General features: G+C 35.6%; 1 protein-coding gene across 14 annotated transcripts in view; it reads left to right on the top strand.

Moving 5' to 3' along the window:
* Positions 1 to 18,259, top strand: part of MYCBP2 (MYC binding protein 2) — a 174,111-nt gene that overhangs the window by 39,915 nt on the left and 115,937 nt on the right. For all 14 annotated transcript variants that reach the window (XM_063392260.1, XM_063392266.1, XM_063392253.1 and 11 more), the window contains exons 8-17: positions 141 to 237; positions 4,610 to 4,683; positions 5,820 to 5,958; positions 6,566 to 6,642; positions 8,158 to 8,362; positions 9,317 to 9,481; positions 10,175 to 10,333; positions 10,801 to 11,005; positions 11,695 to 11,840; positions 12,554 to 12,655. In XM_063392260.1, coding sequence (XP_063248330.1) covers positions 141 to 237; positions 4,610 to 4,683; positions 5,820 to 5,958; positions 6,566 to 6,642; positions 8,158 to 8,362; positions 9,317 to 9,481; positions 10,175 to 10,333; positions 10,801 to 11,005; positions 11,695 to 11,840; positions 12,554 to 12,655 — 1,369 coding nt within the window. The remainder of the gene's footprint in view (positions 1 to 140; positions 238 to 4,609; positions 4,684 to 5,819; positions 5,959 to 6,565; positions 6,643 to 8,157; positions 8,363 to 9,316; positions 9,482 to 10,174; positions 10,334 to 10,800; positions 11,006 to 11,694; positions 11,841 to 12,553; positions 12,656 to 18,259) is intronic.

The following is an 18,259-nucleotide window of genomic DNA, read 5'->3' as shown; positions in this document are numbered from 1 at the left end:
TGTTGATCATCATTTGATGTAAAAGGCTTCCACTATTTTAAAGCAATATCTAAAATAATGATGGCATTTTTTCCCTTTTAACATCTGTTAATGTATTTAAGAGTATTTTCATATCTCTATATTTTTTTTGTTCTTGCCAGGGCTATTTATTATATAGAGATACGAATAATCACAGTATGACAGCCATAAGAATAAATCCGGAAACTTTGGAACAAGACGGTACAGTTGCTTTGCCAGGTAAGAACCTCCAGATGAGAGAAATATGGTAAAGTTTGCTGTTGACATGTTATGTATTTTCAGGCAAGCAGAAGAGAAACTGAGGGATTTTGAGGTCACAGATAGATAGCTTTATGTCTTTGCTTCACTTCAGACCAGCTTCAGTATTTCACTTAGAGGCCTTGCATTTTATTCCAGTTGCTGGAAGAATATTGCAACATTTTAGAATATGTGATCATCTTCATTTAAAGACTACAAGAGTTCAAATTCCTTTCTAAAAAAATTCATTTGTTTCTAGTTTGAACTCTGAGTGTTTGGCTCACATATGGCTTTGTTTCTAGGATCTCTTACATGTAGGCAGTTTATAACCTATGAACAAAACCATTTTGGTTTTCAGTAGGGTAAAAATACATCCAGAAAGCAAAGGCAGCTAATGAACACTGATGGACCATGCTTCTGTTTATGTTAGTGGTGGATTTTGGTTTATTTGTTTGGGGATTTTTTCAGTTTTAGGGGTTTCTTTGTTTTGTGAGGTGGTGTTTGTTTTCATTTTGTTGTCCTTTTTCAGAGGAGTGTCATAACTTCAGTTTGTTTAGAGAATGAAGGTGCTCCTGAAACATGCTTTAATGGCCTTCTAGTGAAACACAGCTGTTCTTAGCTACACACATAAATAGCAGAAGGAACCAGGAGTACTTAATCAGACAATTACAGGCTTATTTTATACATCAGAAGAAAGATTTTGTTTCATCCTGACATAAATGAGAAACCACTGACTGAAACCTCAGTGAAGTTCTCTAGGATTTTTGTCTTTAAAATGCAAAACAGCCATTTTTTAAACAAGTTATGAATGTTGAATCTAGTGGATGCAACCTTCTGCACATCCTTGAAGTGTGGGTGTCTTTTTAAACTGCTCTTGCTCTTTGTTGGGGCTGGATGAGGTATTTCAGTGAGAGCACATCAAGGACCTGAAAAAATGCCTTTCAGAGTGGTTTTTCAACTTCCTTCACCTCAGGCCAGCTTCTTACACAGTAGGGTTCATTGGTGTCCTTAATTATGTTACCATCTGTAAACAAATCGGTGTTCTCCATGCAAGTCTTGAGAGAGATTTGAGCACATTTAAAGTCTACTCTTCAGGGCTGTTAGCTTGCTTTTGCAAATCTCAGTGACAAGTGTCATTCTGCAAGACTGCCTTGTATTTATACTGTAAGGCACAAATTAAATGAGAGAGCCTTCTCAACAAATTGCAAAAGCAAATCCAAATGGGAATACCCATTCAGAAATTTCTTAAACTATCTGTACAGTTGCATTTTGTATGATTTGTGGTGGTGCCAAAGTAGATGTTAGATGTTCTTTGTAGCTCCAGTCCTTTGTATTTCAGTCCTTGAACTTTGCTGTTTTGCTTTGTGCGCTTCTACACATTTATCTCAGTGTGTTACTGTGAGCAGATATGATCCTGTTCTTTGGCCTAGGACAAATTCCAGGGGATCCACTTCTGGTTATTTTTGTTTCCCATTAGAAAAAATGAAATGAAGGTAGGGGAAGGTGTCTGACCTGAGGAAAACTGAGTAGATACTTAACTCTAAATATGGCTCAGTGGCTGCCCCACTGAAATCTTATGGTGACTTGCAAGTTTTTCCAGTTTTGAAGAGCCATGCTGGGGATAGAACTAGAGGCCAGTGACCTAGCTAACAGCTGAACACAGTAAATATTTGCTCTTAGTTGGTATGGTATTTAGACATGGCTCTATCTGGAATTCATTTCTTGCAAATGCCTGGGTTGGCTATAGTGCATTAGAGAAAGGTAGAATTTATTCATTCAGGGGATGCATAGGAGGTTAGGAGATGTGATTAGAAGTTGATCCTAGATAAGTCACATGACCTTAGAAAAGTCAGAGAACTATGAAACATTTTCTCCTTTCTCAGTTGGTAGGATCCCTCTTGAAACCATAGGCTTCTTGAAACCATAAATTTCTATTTTTGAAGGGCAGTCTTTCCACTCTGATAGATGATCTTGCAAATCCAGCCTTATATCTGGAACTACCAGGCTGTGTGTCAGCAGTCTTGTATCTAATGCCTTTGTCAAGATTTATACACTGTACTTGAGTTGGGCATGTTTTCTCAGTCCATATATCACAAAAGAATGTCTGAAATCCATGAGAATTTACTATGTGACTAGACCTGAATTGACAGAGGTTTTCATCTTTGCCATTTCTTTCAACAGTAGTGCTTACTGCATATCTTAAAACAGTTTCTGTTTTCAGCTGGAGGAACTGAATTCACATGGTATATAGTTTTACTGTTCTTTGAAATTGCAAATTAGTCTCTTAGGCTCAGGGCTCTTCCCTTCGTGTGAGTAGTACTGCTAACTGAGGGTAGCCTCCATGACCCCAAGGCTGGCATCATTAGCAGGCACAGAATGCACGATATGAATGTGAAAGGTGATGCTTCACAATCATCTTCCTTTGAAGCCTCTAAGGAACCTGTGATTAACACATGTCTGCAGTTAAGTGTTTTTGGTAAAACATAAACCCTTTCTCTTACAGCAATCTCCAGACAGAAAGCTTGGTTATCCTCACCCCCATAGTAATATACAGAGTCATATTGAATAAGATTTAGGGTTGATCATACAAGCTCTTTCCTAGCTGAGACACTATACTAGTTTTTCCAGATACACATTTACCTTCCATTTTTAGTCTTCCCATTAATTTGATTTTTAATGCTGGACCTGTTTGTTAGCTAAGCAAGTGCTAATTTTTAGCAAGTCTTCTGGAGAGCGTGTATTTAAAAAAACAGTCCCCATTCCAGATTTCCTCTTGAACAGATCCACGAAACATAGGAACAACCCCCAGAAGTGTTTACCAGGCAAGTCAGACACTTTCTTGAAGTGACTCAAGCAATAGGCTAAACAGTGCAATATGCAGTGCAAATTCTGCCACTGGTGGCCAGAATGTGCCATTTCCTTGGCTGTTCTGCTTGTGTGAGCATGTAATTTTCAGTCATTCAAGGAAACTTCATGCTTATACCAGCTTCCTGTAACCTTTGGAGAAATGTCATTTAGATTAGTTTTCGAACTTCTCATCCAGTTACTGATACTTCTTTTATGACTAACACAACTTTGCAGCACAGAGAATTAATAGTGTGAACTGCCTTTAGTTGTTAAATCTGTGATGATTTTTGAGAGCGCAGTATTTCAAACCTCAGTGTTTCTGCTGCCCTTCTCCATCATGCTTCCTGCATAACTGATCTGTGATTCATACCCAGGTGTGCTCTAAAGGGAAGGAAAGTTGTTTGGTTTTGCTACTTTGCTTCCACATGTGAGAGTTACAGAAGGCTTTCTAATGCATATTTTATTCCTGGCAAGACACTATTAGACTGGGCAGTATATCAGGAAAAAGTAAACAATGTGTTTCTGTGAGATGTTTTCAGGTTATTTTTAATGCTCCAAGTAGGTAGCAAAAAACCAGCAAACTTCCTGGTTATACTAGAAGGATATTGTGTGCTTCATTTAGCATTAAATTTATTAGATAAAATGCTAATACTGGATCTTTGCTCATGTTATGAAGCAAATACTTGGAGTGTAAAATGGCTGTCCTGTAGTATTGTTGGAAGGGGTCTCTTTCCTGTGTGTGATCAATGAGACAAACACCTTACAAACCGTATGACCAATCTCTTTGCCAGTAGCTCCATCAACAGCACAGGAAGGGCAGATGAAATGGTGTTGGGACATAGGCTTAAACTTGCAGAGAAAGTGGTCTTTTTCTTTTTTCTTCTTAATTTGGGTAGAATTCCTTCACTACCATTTTTCTTGGAATTAGCTGACCTGTTTCAATAACTAAGTGATGCATTCAAGTATATACTTCATAGTTTAAAAGAAAAACCCCAGATTTTCAGTTAATAGCTTTGCAAAATTTATAAACAATTTAAAAAATGAGATGAATGAGGAAAACGGTGATTCATTTATTTCCGTAGATTTTATATGCTGGACTGAGGAAACATTTCTTTAAAGATAATGGTCCTTACATAAAAAAAAGTCTTTGCAGAAGGAGAGACTTAATAATCCTGGAAAATTGGAATTTAGTTGTGTTGTAATAGTCTAGAATATGCCTCTCAGGTCACTACCACATGCTTTTTTTCTGCATTTAAATATTGGGGTGTAACCACTTAATTTCATACAATGGAAAGTACTACAATAACTCTTACAGGAGCTAGGGAGAATTACATGCTTTTGGTAATTTTCATGTAAAATAATACATTATCAGAACAGTATGATCTCAATTGAGGCAAAGTAGAACTGTCATAATCTGATTGGAGTGAGAATGAATTAGAAGCAGAAATCACTGTGTATATGGATGCTAATATAAACTGATGCAGTGCACTTCATTTTTCTCTCACAGATTGTCATACTGAAGGGCAGAATATCCTTTTCACAGATGGAGAATATATTAATCAAATAGCAGCATCTAGAGATGTAAGTTTCACAAATGATGGGTAAACTATTTTTTTTCCAGCTGGGCTTTATTTTACAATACTTACAGCTTCCTTTTTGCTTTGTGTCTGGCTTTTTCTTAACTAACAACTAAGGAGCAAATCCATGTAACTAGAAATAATGAGGAACTTCCATATTTGTGCATAAAAAAGCAGTATTTTGATATTAATTCACACAATTTGATTTGTGATTGATTTTTTTATTTTTCAGATAAATTTTAAGAAACGCCATTGCTTTTTAAGGAAAAAAGATCTTGTATGTTGAATGTCTTTTTAACATGTTCTACAGGTTCTTTGTGGGATAAACTTCATAGAGCTTAAGGATAAGCTTTTTTCTTGATTAATTTCCTGTAATTGCTTTGGAACTTATTGGGGCATTTCAGACAGTTTTATTAGAAGAGATGGGAAATATACTACATTCCAGTTGATTTTTGTGTGTGAGAATTGCCTGTTGGCCAAAGCTGTAGAAGCTCAATCAGAGAAGTGCTCCAACTAGGGTCAAAGCTATAGTGGTGGTTGTATTTTTTTCAGGAGACAGTTACTATATTTTTAGTTCTGGTGTGGTTTTTGGTAGTGAGAAATCTGTAAAATAGAGATAGAGATGAAACTGGGTTGTCAAAAGATACTAAACATCAGCTGTAAGAAAACCAGGAATAATCCATTTCTCTCTTAACAGAACAGCTGTTGGGTTTTTTTAAACATGGCCAGGATGAAGATACTCTGCACCTGTAAACAGAATACTCTTCTAGCTACTCTTGACAGCAGTCATTGCATGCAAAATTTTGGGTTCTGGCTCAGGAGAAGTTGGTGGCTTTAAACATAGATGCAAATAGCTACAAAAGTAAAATTTCTACATGAATTCACTATTTTTGTGGTGTTCATAGCACTTTCATAGAACTCAGTATATGTTTAACAAATCAGATATTACTTTAGCTTGTTCTGATGGCCTTTATTCTTTTCTCCTCTGTAGTAAATATTGGGGTGTAACTGTAATAAATGTTAGTTTATCAATGTGTCCTCTGACATTTACTCTGAAATAGTACTCAATGCACTTAAGACTTGAAAGTAAATGAATTCATTTCGTATACAGTTTAAAGTGGATTTATGTATTTATTGCAGGATGGCTTTGTAGTGCGAATATTTGCCACAAGTACTGAGCCAGTATTGCAACAAGAACTGCAGCTTAAGCTTGCAAGAAAATGCTTACATGCCTGTGGCATCTCACTGTTTGATCTGGAGAAAGATTTGCACATTATCAGTAAGTTCTCTTCTTTGAAGGTTAATAACAAGCCTGGTAATTCAAACAATAGAGCTGGAACACAGCGCTTTGCTTTGGCTTTGCTATGTGCAGGAAGGTGTTGCTCCATAATAAACATGCGTAGAGGTGTTTGAAACTGTTTAAGTGTTGTTTGACTCGGAGTCAAATCCATACACCCATTTTGAACCACCTTTCTGTCTCTAGTACTATTCATGGTTTTCCAGTATTTTCCTTCAATTGTGTAATAAATATATAATTGTTTGAAGCTTGGACTTTAGAAAACATAGTTACACTGTGGAACTCCTTGCGGTGGGTCAAAGTTAACAAGTTACAAGGGCCACTGAACTGGATTAAAGGGAGAAAGAATTACATTGAAAAACACATTTGCATCAGAATTTGAGGTGAAGAATTGTTAGTATCTTTGAAGGTATTTTTAAAAAATACCACTCGGCTTTTGCTTTGGGGTATTTTTGCTCTGTCAAGCTTGGTTTTGGCTCTGTCAGGAAAAAAAAAGCATATTTGGCTACATGGACCAGCAGAGTTGGGTAGGTAACTGGTCTGTGAAACTGCCTGAAACTGTCCAGTTAACACCATCTTACTTGCACAGGTACAGGGTTTGATGAGGAATCAGCTGTCCTTGGTGCTGGGAGAGAGTTTGCACTGATGAAAACTGCTAGTGGAAAGGTACTGAAAATGTTCTTTAGTAAATAGCAAATTGCACCAGTAGATTGCTGTGTTTTTTCATTTAATCTTTTTTTCCATATTTTCTTTTTGCATCTTCAGTATGTTAGAATGTATGTCTATGATTGTATTCAAATGTATTTTTCAACATAAAAGACAAATAGTTACTTAAAAGCATAAACAGATAGTTTATTAAGAGCTCCTTTATTGAATTTAGAGGAGTTTCCACAGTCAGTCTTAAAATGAAGGGCTTTGTTTTAAATTTGGGAAACAAAATTGCCTTCCATCTACAAATGATGTGTTAGAACCTTTGTAGACTTTACCACCTCGTAACTTTCCAGAGTCTGACCGTAGTAATTTATTTCAATCCCATCCTGGGTTTTTTTCTGATCCTTTAGAGAATTATTGATTCTGCTATGCAAATTTTTCAATTGATTTCTTTAAACCTGTTCTTAATGATTTGATGTGTTGTTCTGCTCAGTGGAGACTTTTTTTAGAGGCATTTGCATATTCATAGAAATTAAGAAATAATACTGTCACTGACACTCTACATTATTTACTGTGTTTCTAGATCAGTGTGCAAGACTAATGCCATTTATCTTGTAGAAGCATAGTTCTTAATCACATGTTCAAAATTGTATTGCTTTATTGGAATGAAGGCCTCGCTCTTCTGCTGTCAGATCAGTGAGATTGTTGAAAATGTTAACGAGTAAATATTGTTTAAGAAAATTTAATGGTATGTAATAGAATTTGATCAAATAGAACTATTCAGCACTGGAGGAGATGGATTAATTTTATCATTCCACTACCAAAAATGCCTATTCGGTTTAAAATTAACAAATTTCCTGGGTTTGGTCTATAAAGCTGTCTGTAAAGGTAGGAAATACAGTATATGAGACAATGTAAAATGATTTTAGGTGCTCCATAGGTTGACATATCAGTTTTATAGAGCTGTTGAGTTGCATGGTTCTAAAGGAAACTTTTTAGTTTATGTCAGTATTTTTGTGTTTGTTCATGTGAAATACTGTGTTTGGTTACTATGTAGTCAGTGGCCACTGTGCATTTATTAAACATGTTTTACAAATGTGTTGAAGCATATTAAAACATGTAGTAATTTGTTATTTAAAATTGATTTTATTGTTGTAATACCATTTTGTTTTTGCATGGACCAGGCATTTTTGTGAAGTGTTTTAAATGGTTAGTTTCCTCTGAGTAGTTTCTCCTGTTCTGTCTTGTGTATTCAACTCATCTAGCCGAACAATTATATATGAAAACTCACTCAGTGGCTCAGTAGAAAGCACATTTCAAAACAAACTAATTTAAGAATCTAATCAGAATTTTCCCCCATTAAGTCAAGATTGATTGGTTTGAAACAGAGATACTGAAATGTCATAAACAAAGTTAGGAAGCGTGAGGTGTGGTTTGAAACAAAAGGATTTAAAAACAATGCAACTTTGAGAATTATGTAAGCTTGAAGTGCTGTGGCATAACTACAACTGATAAACTTTTTTCTCCTAGATTTATTATACTGGCAAATATCAGAGCCTTGGAATCAAACAAGGTGGCCCTTCAGCTGGCAAATGGGTTGAACTCCCAATCACAAAATCTCCAAAGATTATTCAGTTTTCTGTTGGACATGATGGCTCACATGCCTTACTTGTTGCTGAGGATGGAAGCATATTCTTCACAGGTTCTGCTAGTAAAGGAGAGGATGGTGAATCAAGTATGTATCATTGCTTGCTTACCAGTGGTTGGTAGAAGCCTCTTGAAGGGTTTTAATTTGAGAAGAGTTTGAGCATTTTCCAGGAACATGTAAGCATGCCATTTGTGCTGGAGATTATGCTGGCCACAAGTCATGACAACCAGTGCCAAAACCTTTCCCAGCTACAGAATCTGATCTGTTTTACCAGTTTGGGTTGGGTGGTGAAAGTACTGTTTTAGAGTTGTCCCAAGAAAGGACAGTCATAAATTTGATCAAGAGGCTATGTCTGCCTGGGACTTCGAGAAACTGGAGCAAAATTTTTGCCTCTTCGCAGTTGTTTTACTGAGCTTTGGAAATGGGTGTTTTGCTGCCTGGTAGAGAGGTGGGTTGATAAGAATTTGTAGAAGCGGATGTTCTGTACTTGATCAATCAGAATTCTTCACACATTAAAGAGGACACATTAATTTGATCTTCGGACCAACAAATGCCTCATCAATAAGAAATTGACACGTTTCCTAGTCTTGATTTCTGTAGTTGTGTGTAGGTTGAAATAGACTTGGTAAGACAACTGAAGATAGCTTTAAGTGCCTTGAAGCTGTGATCTGTGTAATATTAAATCAAATATTTCACTTTAGGAACCAGATGGTAGATGATGATGTGCTAGATTAAGAATAATTAAAGTGTTTTGAAATACTTTCTATAAGATAGATATAATTTCTATATATATATTTTATATATATATATATATATAAAATTTCTATAAGATAGAAATAATTTCTATAAGATACTGATCTAATCATATCTTTGCCATTGAATTTTTTGAGAGGAGCCAGTGTCATCCAATTAAAATAAGACCAGGAGACTGTATATATAGTTAGGTTTTGTTCATTAGTGGTGTGAAAACTAATGATTGTGCCTGTGATGGTTTGGAGATTTTTAGGTAGATTTACTTGTAATTTATTTCTTTATTAAAAGCTAAAAGCAGACGGCAATCAAAACCATATAAGCCTAAAAAAATTATTAAAATGGAAGGCAAGATTGTCATATCTACAGCGTGCAATAATGGAAGCAGTTCTGTAATTTCCAAAGATGGAGAACTCTACATGTTTGGAAAAGATGCTATTTACTCTGATAGTACAAGTAAGTTAATTTGCCTTTCAAATGATTTTTAACTGGAGTAATTGAAATGAATGTGGAAGTTTTTAGCCCATGAAAATGCTGTGTGTTTCTTACTTTCCTAGTGTATTTCTGACATTCTGTTGATTCAGACAAATATGACAGAAGGGCAGAAAAAGGCAGTTTCCTAAAGTTCTGTAAAAGAATTCAGTGTCAGTGGTGACATATATTCAAATTAGTTCTTCCACTAAGGAGAAGAAAAAAACCCCACTTGTATTAACCTGACATAAGAAGGCCACAGAGGAAAAGGTCAAAGAAACAAGATGTGCTTTGCTTTTAACAGAGGCTGCTGGAAGCTAGGCCTTGTGTGCTTCTCTGCTCATAAGGTAGCAAGTGATCATGTACACCAAAATTGATGTAAAATATGAATGAAATAAACTCCAATGGCTTTATGGCTCCTTTACAATCCTTTTTCAAAACAAATGGTTTGTAGCAGTTTTTGGTTTGCTGTTGGCTTTTCGTTTTTTGCAGGACAAATGGTCTAAGCCTTCTTCTCTTTTCACTTTTTAGTCTAGCACTTTTTTTATTCATATCTGTATTTCTCCCTTGCTGTGAATTGTAAAATTGTCAATATCCACTAACAATTTTGTTACATTATTGACTTTCCTTCTTGGCTAGGAAGTGCAATTTGTCATTCAAGTGTTTTATGTCTTACAGGTTTAGTAACAGATTTGAAAGGTCATTTTGTGACTCAAGTAGCCATGGGCAAAGCTCACACCTGTGTGTTAATGAAGAATGGAGAAGTTTGGACATTTGGAGTAAATAATAAAGGACAGTGTGGACGAGATACAGGCTCTATGAGTCAGGGAGGAAAAGGTGTGAGACCTTGATTTTTTTAATTTCTTTTTTTCTTTTGTGTGCTAGGAAATATCAGAAGTGAAAATAAAGCTAAACATTCTGTTACAAAATGTAATTCCAACACTAAAGCTTGAATACATGCAACATGATTTCAAAAATCAAGCATGCCCATGCACAGAGAGATTCCACTGTGCTGGCTGAGCAGGCGAATCAGGCATTCCTAGTCATTCCTTTTAAAACCTGATCTGTGAGTGTTCTTCAGAGCTTCAGCAGTAAGCCACTGTTCATAGGCACTAGAATAGTTTGAGGTGGAAGTGATCTTTTAGAGGTCATTTAGTGCAACCCCTTGGCCATGAGCAGGGACATCTTCAACTAGATCAGGTTGCTCAGAGTCCTGTCCAACCTGTCCTTACCTCTCTGGGTAACCAGAGCCCTCTCTGTTGGCCTCAGGAAGCATGTATTTCTAATTTCAATATCTTAATTAGGTTTTGGAGTTGAGAACATGGCAACAGCAATGGATGAAGACCTGGAAGAGGAACTGGATGAAAAAGATGAGAAGTCCATGATGTGCCCTCCAGGCATGCATAAATGGAAGCTGGAGCAGTGCATGGTGTGCACTGTATGTGGAGATTGCACAGGCTATGGAGCCAGCTGTGTTAGCAGCGGGCGCCCTGACAGAGTACCTGGAGGGTAAGCAGATCTGTGGGAATGTGGGTGGTACAGTGAGTTGGATGGCTAAAGCACTTCTTGAATGTGAACTGAGTTGAAATTTCCATCTAAAGTAACTTAATAGCTAAATACATGGTTGTATGTGCTTTTAAAATCAAAAATAGCTGAAGATTTCTGTAAATAGCTTGTGGCTGCAGGTGATGTAGTTTTAAAAACTTTTTTTTACTTTAGCATGGAGTTCTTTACTAGAAGCTGTTGCATAGGAACACCAGTATAGTTTGTCTCTTGACACAGCTGCTGTCTTAGGATAACCTTTCTTTGTCCTGTGTTGGAAGTTTTTTATCTTGCTGTTCAAATTGCTTTTATCTGTAACTTAGTTGAGCTGCAGAGAGCCACTGCATCACCATTACTGTTTCTTTAGCTTTTTAGCAATTTTGTTTGTTCATTGTTTTCACTGTTCATGTTTTTATGTGGTGTACATTAAATTAAAGAAAAGTTAATGCTGAGAAATCAGTTCAGTGAACAGTCAGTGTATGGTCCTGGCAACATGCAACAGAAGCTAGGATTTAAACTAGCTGCCCTTCCTGTTTATCTCAGGAAAACTTTCATGTCCACAGGTAGAACAAAGTAATAGTCTATGTTTTAATTACAAAGGCATCAGTAATGCACAAAAATAAAAGATAGTGATAAAACAACTGTGTTTGCTGCAGAATCTGTGGCTGTGGCTCAGGTGAATCAGGCTGTGCTGTGTGTGGCTGCTGCAAGGCATGTGCTAGAGAACTGGATGGCCAGGAAGCAAGGCAAAGAGGAATCCTTGATGCTGTAAAAGAGATGATACCTTTAGATCTCTTGCTGGGTAAGTGATACGAAATTAGCAAAATGGCTTTTAATTCTCATTTTTGCTGCGCCTTTTTTTTTTCAGTACATTTGTTTACACACTATTGTTACAGGACAGTTTTAGTATAATATTGTTAAAATGGTGCTTAACAGTGAGATTTATTGTTGATCTAGCAAAGTGGGATTATTCTCTTAAGTGAACTGTTCTAAGCATACCCTTACTATAGCTTACTTTCTGACCTGTGCAGTTATGATAATAATGCTGATACTACAAAGTTGTTCTTGTCCTTTTTGATATCCTGAAAAAATTTCTATAATGTTTTTATCAGGATTTAAGCATTCTTAAACTAAAAATGGCTAACTCATGTGAAGCCTTTAAAAATATAAACAATCGTAGACTTGGTTTAATAATACTTTCTGAAACTTTTTAGGGGAGAATAGAGATAACCATAAGAACACAACTATATATATATGTATATGCCTATATATATGTGTAAGTACTACTTAGTGATGATGAAATTGTCAGATTCATGAAAACCAGGAAATTAGGAGATAAAGCTTAGAGCTCCTCCAATTTTACTCAAATCCTTTTTGTTTATTGTCAGGGCCGTTGTAAAAAGCAGCTAGTAAGTAGGTTTTCAGTTTTCATTTACTTTACTTCTTTTAGGGTTTAGTACCACCATAACAATTTTAAGGATGATTTTATGTATTTTATTTTCTTAATCTATTTAGCTGTCCCTGTTCCTGGAGTTAACATTGAAGAACACCTTCAGCTACGACAGGAAGAAAAGCGGCAACGTGTAATTAGGAGACATAGGTTGGAGGAAGGAAGAGGTGAGTGACTTACTGAGAAGAGGCTTGAGTAGCTTAAGAAACTTCTGAGTCTGTTTTCTAAGAACAAAAATAGTCTTCCTTCAGTGAGCCTGTACAATGATTAAACTAAATCAATTCCCAAGTAGATAGTTTATGTAGCATGCTTTTAGAAAATGGTGGAAAATCTACGTGTTAAAGGCTACACATAAGAATCAGAATTTTAATGATGAAAAGGAGCATTTTATATCACTTTCACAGGTAATTTTTAATTTTTTTGCTGTTTCCTGGTTGAATGATTGTTTTTTAAAATGTAGATTGTAAAGCATTTATATGAAGAAAGGACTACAAGCCTGTCCCATGCTATTTACCTATTATATGAATTATCTAATTACTGTAATAAATTATTCCATTTCTGTTGTATAATAGTAGGCAGAATTTTCTTTTATAAAATGAACTTTTCTGTATTTGCTTAACAGGAGAATATTGACACAGTCTGAATTAAAAAACAAAACACCGCTGCAACATTTCAACATTTTCTTACGTTTTATCTACCTCGCTGTTGATTTTTCACACAAACAATAATGTACCTTAAGAACTTTTCAGTACTCTTCATGTTCTAAAATACCTCAGTCAAATTAAATTTGATAAATTTAGACTGATGTAAACTGTAATATTTTTGTAAAGCATGATGATGTGGTTGCTAAGATTATTATGTGTTGAGAAGAGGAATAAGTTATTGGGACGTATGCTCTTTCAAGTTCCTGCTGTGTTGGTAAATTCTTCTTTTATGAAGATACCTTGATTCTTCTTTTATGAATTAGATACTGGTTTTACTTGAAAACAAAATGTGCCTTGTAATCCAAACTATTTCCTAGACCATGCCAGTGAATCTTGTGGTGCTAATAGTGTCTTTATTTCACTTGTATTAAGAAATTGCTGGTTTTAATGACAAATAAGCAGCAACAAGAAAGCTTGTAGTTGCCTATGTGTATGGAAAAGGATTGAATATTTATTTTTCTTTGCATCTTTGTGGCTAATTTTAGCTGTAGGGTGAAGAGAGGAAGCCTTTGTTTAGTTCATGTCAGAATTGCTGCATGCTGCTGGCAAATGTTAGGTGCAGCTAACAGTATTTTTTTCTTGAATCCTTGTTAAATGCCCAGGCATTATTGAAAGATATTGCTGTTCAGCCCATGAGTGATGACAGAGCTGGAAGGTAAATTTCAGTTAAAAAAAAAGACTGGCAGAAAAAAATTTACATTTGCTTCTATTTCTGTGGTTAGAAGTAGAACTAGAGCAGCTTATGCTTTCTGTATGCCATCTGTTTCAAAAAGGAAAAAAGATAGTTGAGCAATGTCAGGAAGGTACTATTATGGTTGGTTTTATAGAGATATATGGGTGAAAGGAGGTTGTAGCCACGTGGGGATTGGTCTCTTCTCCTGGGCAACCAGTGACAGGACAGGAGGACACAGTCTTACACTGCACTAGGGGAGGTTTAGGCTGGAAGAAGTTCTTAACAGAAGGGGTGATTGGGAATTGGAATGGGCTGCCCAGGGAGGTGGTGGAGTCACCATCCCTGAAGATGTTTAAGGGAAAACTGGATGTGGCACTTGTACCATGGTTCACATGAGGGTGTTTGATCATAGGTTGGAATCTTCCAACCTAGCTGATCCTGTGATTCTGTATAGGGACTGTAGCTAAAATGCTGTTGCTGCCAGCTTGTTGCACACATTTGTGTTACATTCCCTATCTAACGACTGTTGAAATGCCACGCCTGTGTGGCTGTGGGAGGTAGTGGGTATGCCAGTCCGGAAGGGTTGGAGATTACTCTCCTCTTTTGGTTCAGAATGACTTCTTGGGAGAAAGCTGGGAGCAGTGTTTCACAAATACTTAGAGATGTTGATTTACGTAATCAGGTATGAATATTCGATTTGATAATCAATCTTGATTTTCATAATCAGATTAAAGAGCTTTTGTGCTTGTCCATCCAAATGCTGCAGTTTTTCATTAACGAGTTGGTGCAAAGAGTAACACCATTCATGACAACTCGTATGATGCTGCTCTTTTAATAAGAGAGAATGAGAACATTTAAATAATTTACTAGATTTTTTGTGCAAGAGGTTTTGCGGTCTGATAAAATGTAGTTTTAACAATGATAAAAGAACAAGGAGGGTACTTGTTGCTAAGTTTTCCCAGGAGTTCTAGTATGCAAGTATTTGTGCATATGTAACTGAAAAAATTCATGCTAATGAAATAGCTATTTGGAGATGCAAAGAAAACTTTCAACTTTTCAATGTTTTGAAAACACTGCTTAGTCCCTTAAAGGCTGGACCAGCTCTTGAGGGCCTTCCCATAAGGCCCACAATATTTAGTTTGTCAGGATTCTGATTTCTGGTTATTTAGTGTGTTAATGTGTCTCTTGTTCTTTTCTAAGAAACAAAGCATGCATAGTTTATGATAATCAAGAGTAGGATCCATTACTGAGTGTTGCTGAACACTCTTTAGTTTCCATTGACCTTTATTCAGTACAAATATTTTCAGTAAAGCTTTTATGTCTTGTAAACAAGAGGACTATGAAAACTTTAAAAATACAGGAATGTTTCATTCCTAAAACAGTCATACAAATAAAAAATCACAAAGAAACCTCTCTCCCATTTGCCCATTAAATGTGTTGAAATAGGACTAAAATGTAGGAGAGAGGTGTAAGAGCACAAGTGCTGGAATGATACTAGTTTTTAAGTTGTCTAATTGTTTGTGCTTCTTTACCAAAGCTCTGGATTTAGTCCTGTTACAGTGACCTCTGATATAAGCATATGTTCTTGGGGTCCACTTGGATTAAGAGCAAGAGTGATGGTTATGTCTGCAGGTGTGACAATCATTTCATTCCTTCACAAGATCGGTTGTGGTTTCTTGTATTGAAGAAGAGAAGAATGCCCATCTTTATTTGCATTGATCTGAAAGCGGTAACTCTGAATTTGAGTGTTCTGGGTATCTGGGTAGAAGTAGTTGTTGTTAATAGCTGCAATGTCAATGACCTGGTTCAACGTTACTGTCACAAGCAATTAACTCACATCTCAAACATCATCCAAGTGGGCTGCCACTGTTGTAAGGGACCTGTATACATGCTGCTCAGCAGCAGCACACTAAGTAACTTCAGAAATTTTAAGTGCTTATGCTGAAGATTTCTTTGTTTTTTACCTTGAAATGAGTAATAAATTATAGTTGCTGTGAAGGAATTGTAACTGGCTAGTAATTTTTATGTTTCAAATCAGTTATTCATGTTGCTGTATTCAAGAAAGAAATTCTGCTTTAGTGGAAAAGAAAGTAGATCCTTTAAATTTATAGTGGGTAAAAAGTATTTGTTTGCGATACTCAACTGTTTAAAAAAACTATAAGTTCCTTAATATTTATTAGTTGTTTGCTCTTTTCTGCACACAAGTGTCTGTGACAAGCAGTGAAGAAGGCTCAAAATCAATTCCTCATTTTTGAGTTGGGTGTATGACCTTCTGAGAAATAAAGCCAGCTGTATTCATCACAGATTCTATGCTAAATCATAATATCTCAACATAATTATTGATGGAATTATCTCAGCTCTTCACCGTCTCTGTTCTTCTGGTGAGAAGTGAAGGAGCTGATTTTCCATATAGTGAAGTGGTTTTTGTTTTCAAGCTGGTTTGGGGCTTGATGAGAGTAATGAGAGATGAATATGGAAATAGTTGCACTTACTGTTTTCTGTGGCAAGGAGGAAGTTTTCTATGTTAGAATATTCAGAATATGGTTAATTATTTTTCCATTTCTATGAAACTAATTTTTTCATCACAGGGGGCACTAAATTATCTTTTAAGGGATTACAGAAATCTGAGTGCCACATTGTACTATTAATGTAATGAACCTAAGACTAACATTTTTTGAAAGAGCTTATCTTGAGAGCTGTTCATGAGACTTTTTCAGGTTGGTATTTAAAGTAATAGAAGTTGGAACAGTCAAAGATTTCAATTTATCACTTGAAGATAATTCTGAGGGTTTTTTTCAGAAGGTGATGAGAAAGAACTTTTAAGTTCTTTAAATTAAAAGAACTTTTTAAGCTGTATTTAATTAATAAGTTAAAAAATACAGAGATGGTTCTGAGTACCGCAATAATAAATGGTCTCATGCTTCACTGGTATTTCACTACTACTGTTTCTCAGCCTCTATGATGTAAAAACCTCTAGATGAGCATTAGTGAGATGCAGATTTGGTGTGTAATTAAGCATGATTTAGCTTTTGATGCCCTTATAGAAGAGGAAAATTAATTTTCATCAGTCTTATCCTACTTGCAACAACAAAGAACCCACAGAAAAATGATTAATTTGAGTCCAAGCTGCTCTGTTATAAGACAGTATTATCTGAGGCTGTCTAGATTTGGGCATTTTCTCATTTTTCTGGAGTGTAACTGATTCAGTTAATTCAGTGATCAGTTTTACCATGATAGGCTAAGTATCATATAAATCTGAGCTTGGAATCAGTTTGTCTGTTCATTGCTGAACATATACCTAAATATACAGCAGAACTGTCTGTACAAGTGCAATATTAAGTGCAATGGTACTTACTAAATAATTGTGCAGGTTCTTTTTATGGTTTTAGTTAAGTGTTTATTTGGATGCTTTCAGGATTACTTTTGTTTCAAAGTTCTTTAAACAAACCAAAACTAATCAAAACCTTTTCTCTTGAAAACAGTATTGAACTCACACCTGACTTTTTAAGAATGCTTTCAAGAGAAAGCTTTAGGCTTTTGCCCCTAATGATCCTCGGGTAAGGTTCTAGGAAGTTATATTGTTACACTTGAGTCTGTGATTCCCTTCTGAAAGAGCTAATTATTGTTATTAAAACTGATTAAAGTAAAAATATTTATATTATAGTTTCAGAAGTCAGATTTGTAGTAGGCTCAAAGAGAACAACCTGGTTAATATTTGCTGTTTTAATTTACTTTGTGTATTTATATGTAGAAATGCGTCTTTCATATTTATTTAACAATATATACAAAGTCAAGTATTCCGAATGGAGAAAGGATCAAAATTAAGATTATCATAAACCTTATTTCCATCTCATTCTCTTAGTATTCCCATGTTGCTCTGCATGCTTGTTTTTGCTAGTGTGCATCTCTTTTTCTCCTTTAAAAGGCCCTAACTTTCCTTCCACGCCTGATTTGTACAATTTAAATATTGTTCTAAGACTGCAGGAAGAGACACATATCCTGTCTTTATTTTTAATGTTTTGAACAAAAGCAAATTGCAATTAACCCTAGTGCCTGCAAAACATGATACTCTTCATGAATGTTTCTGCTTTAATAATAAACTGCTAGTCATAGTCTGAAAAATACAGTTTTAAAGAACATGCTCCATTACTATTAGCTCTGCCTCGTAAGAATATTACATTTTGTTTCCTTTAAGGCTTTATGAGTGGGACATTCTCTCACTATAGCGTTTGGAACTGAAGTATTTGTCTCCAATTCCACTTTCTTAAGAATTTTTCTTCAAAATTTGCAACCTGTTGACCTATTAGATAACTAGTTTCCAATATTAGGGTTTTATCTCTCTATTTTATTACTAAAAATAATTTATTACTAAAAAATAACAAAAACATGCTCCC

The sequence above is a fragment of the Prinia subflava genome, chromosome 3 (assembly GCF_021018805.1).
Source record: "Prinia subflava isolate CZ2003 ecotype Zambia chromosome 3, Cam_Psub_1.2, whole genome shotgun sequence".
Classification (NCBI taxonomy): domain Eukaryota; kingdom Metazoa; phylum Chordata; class Aves; order Passeriformes; family Cisticolidae; genus Prinia; species Prinia subflava.
Note: the sequence above shows the minus strand (reverse complement) of the source record. Positions and strands in the feature narration are given on the sequence as shown.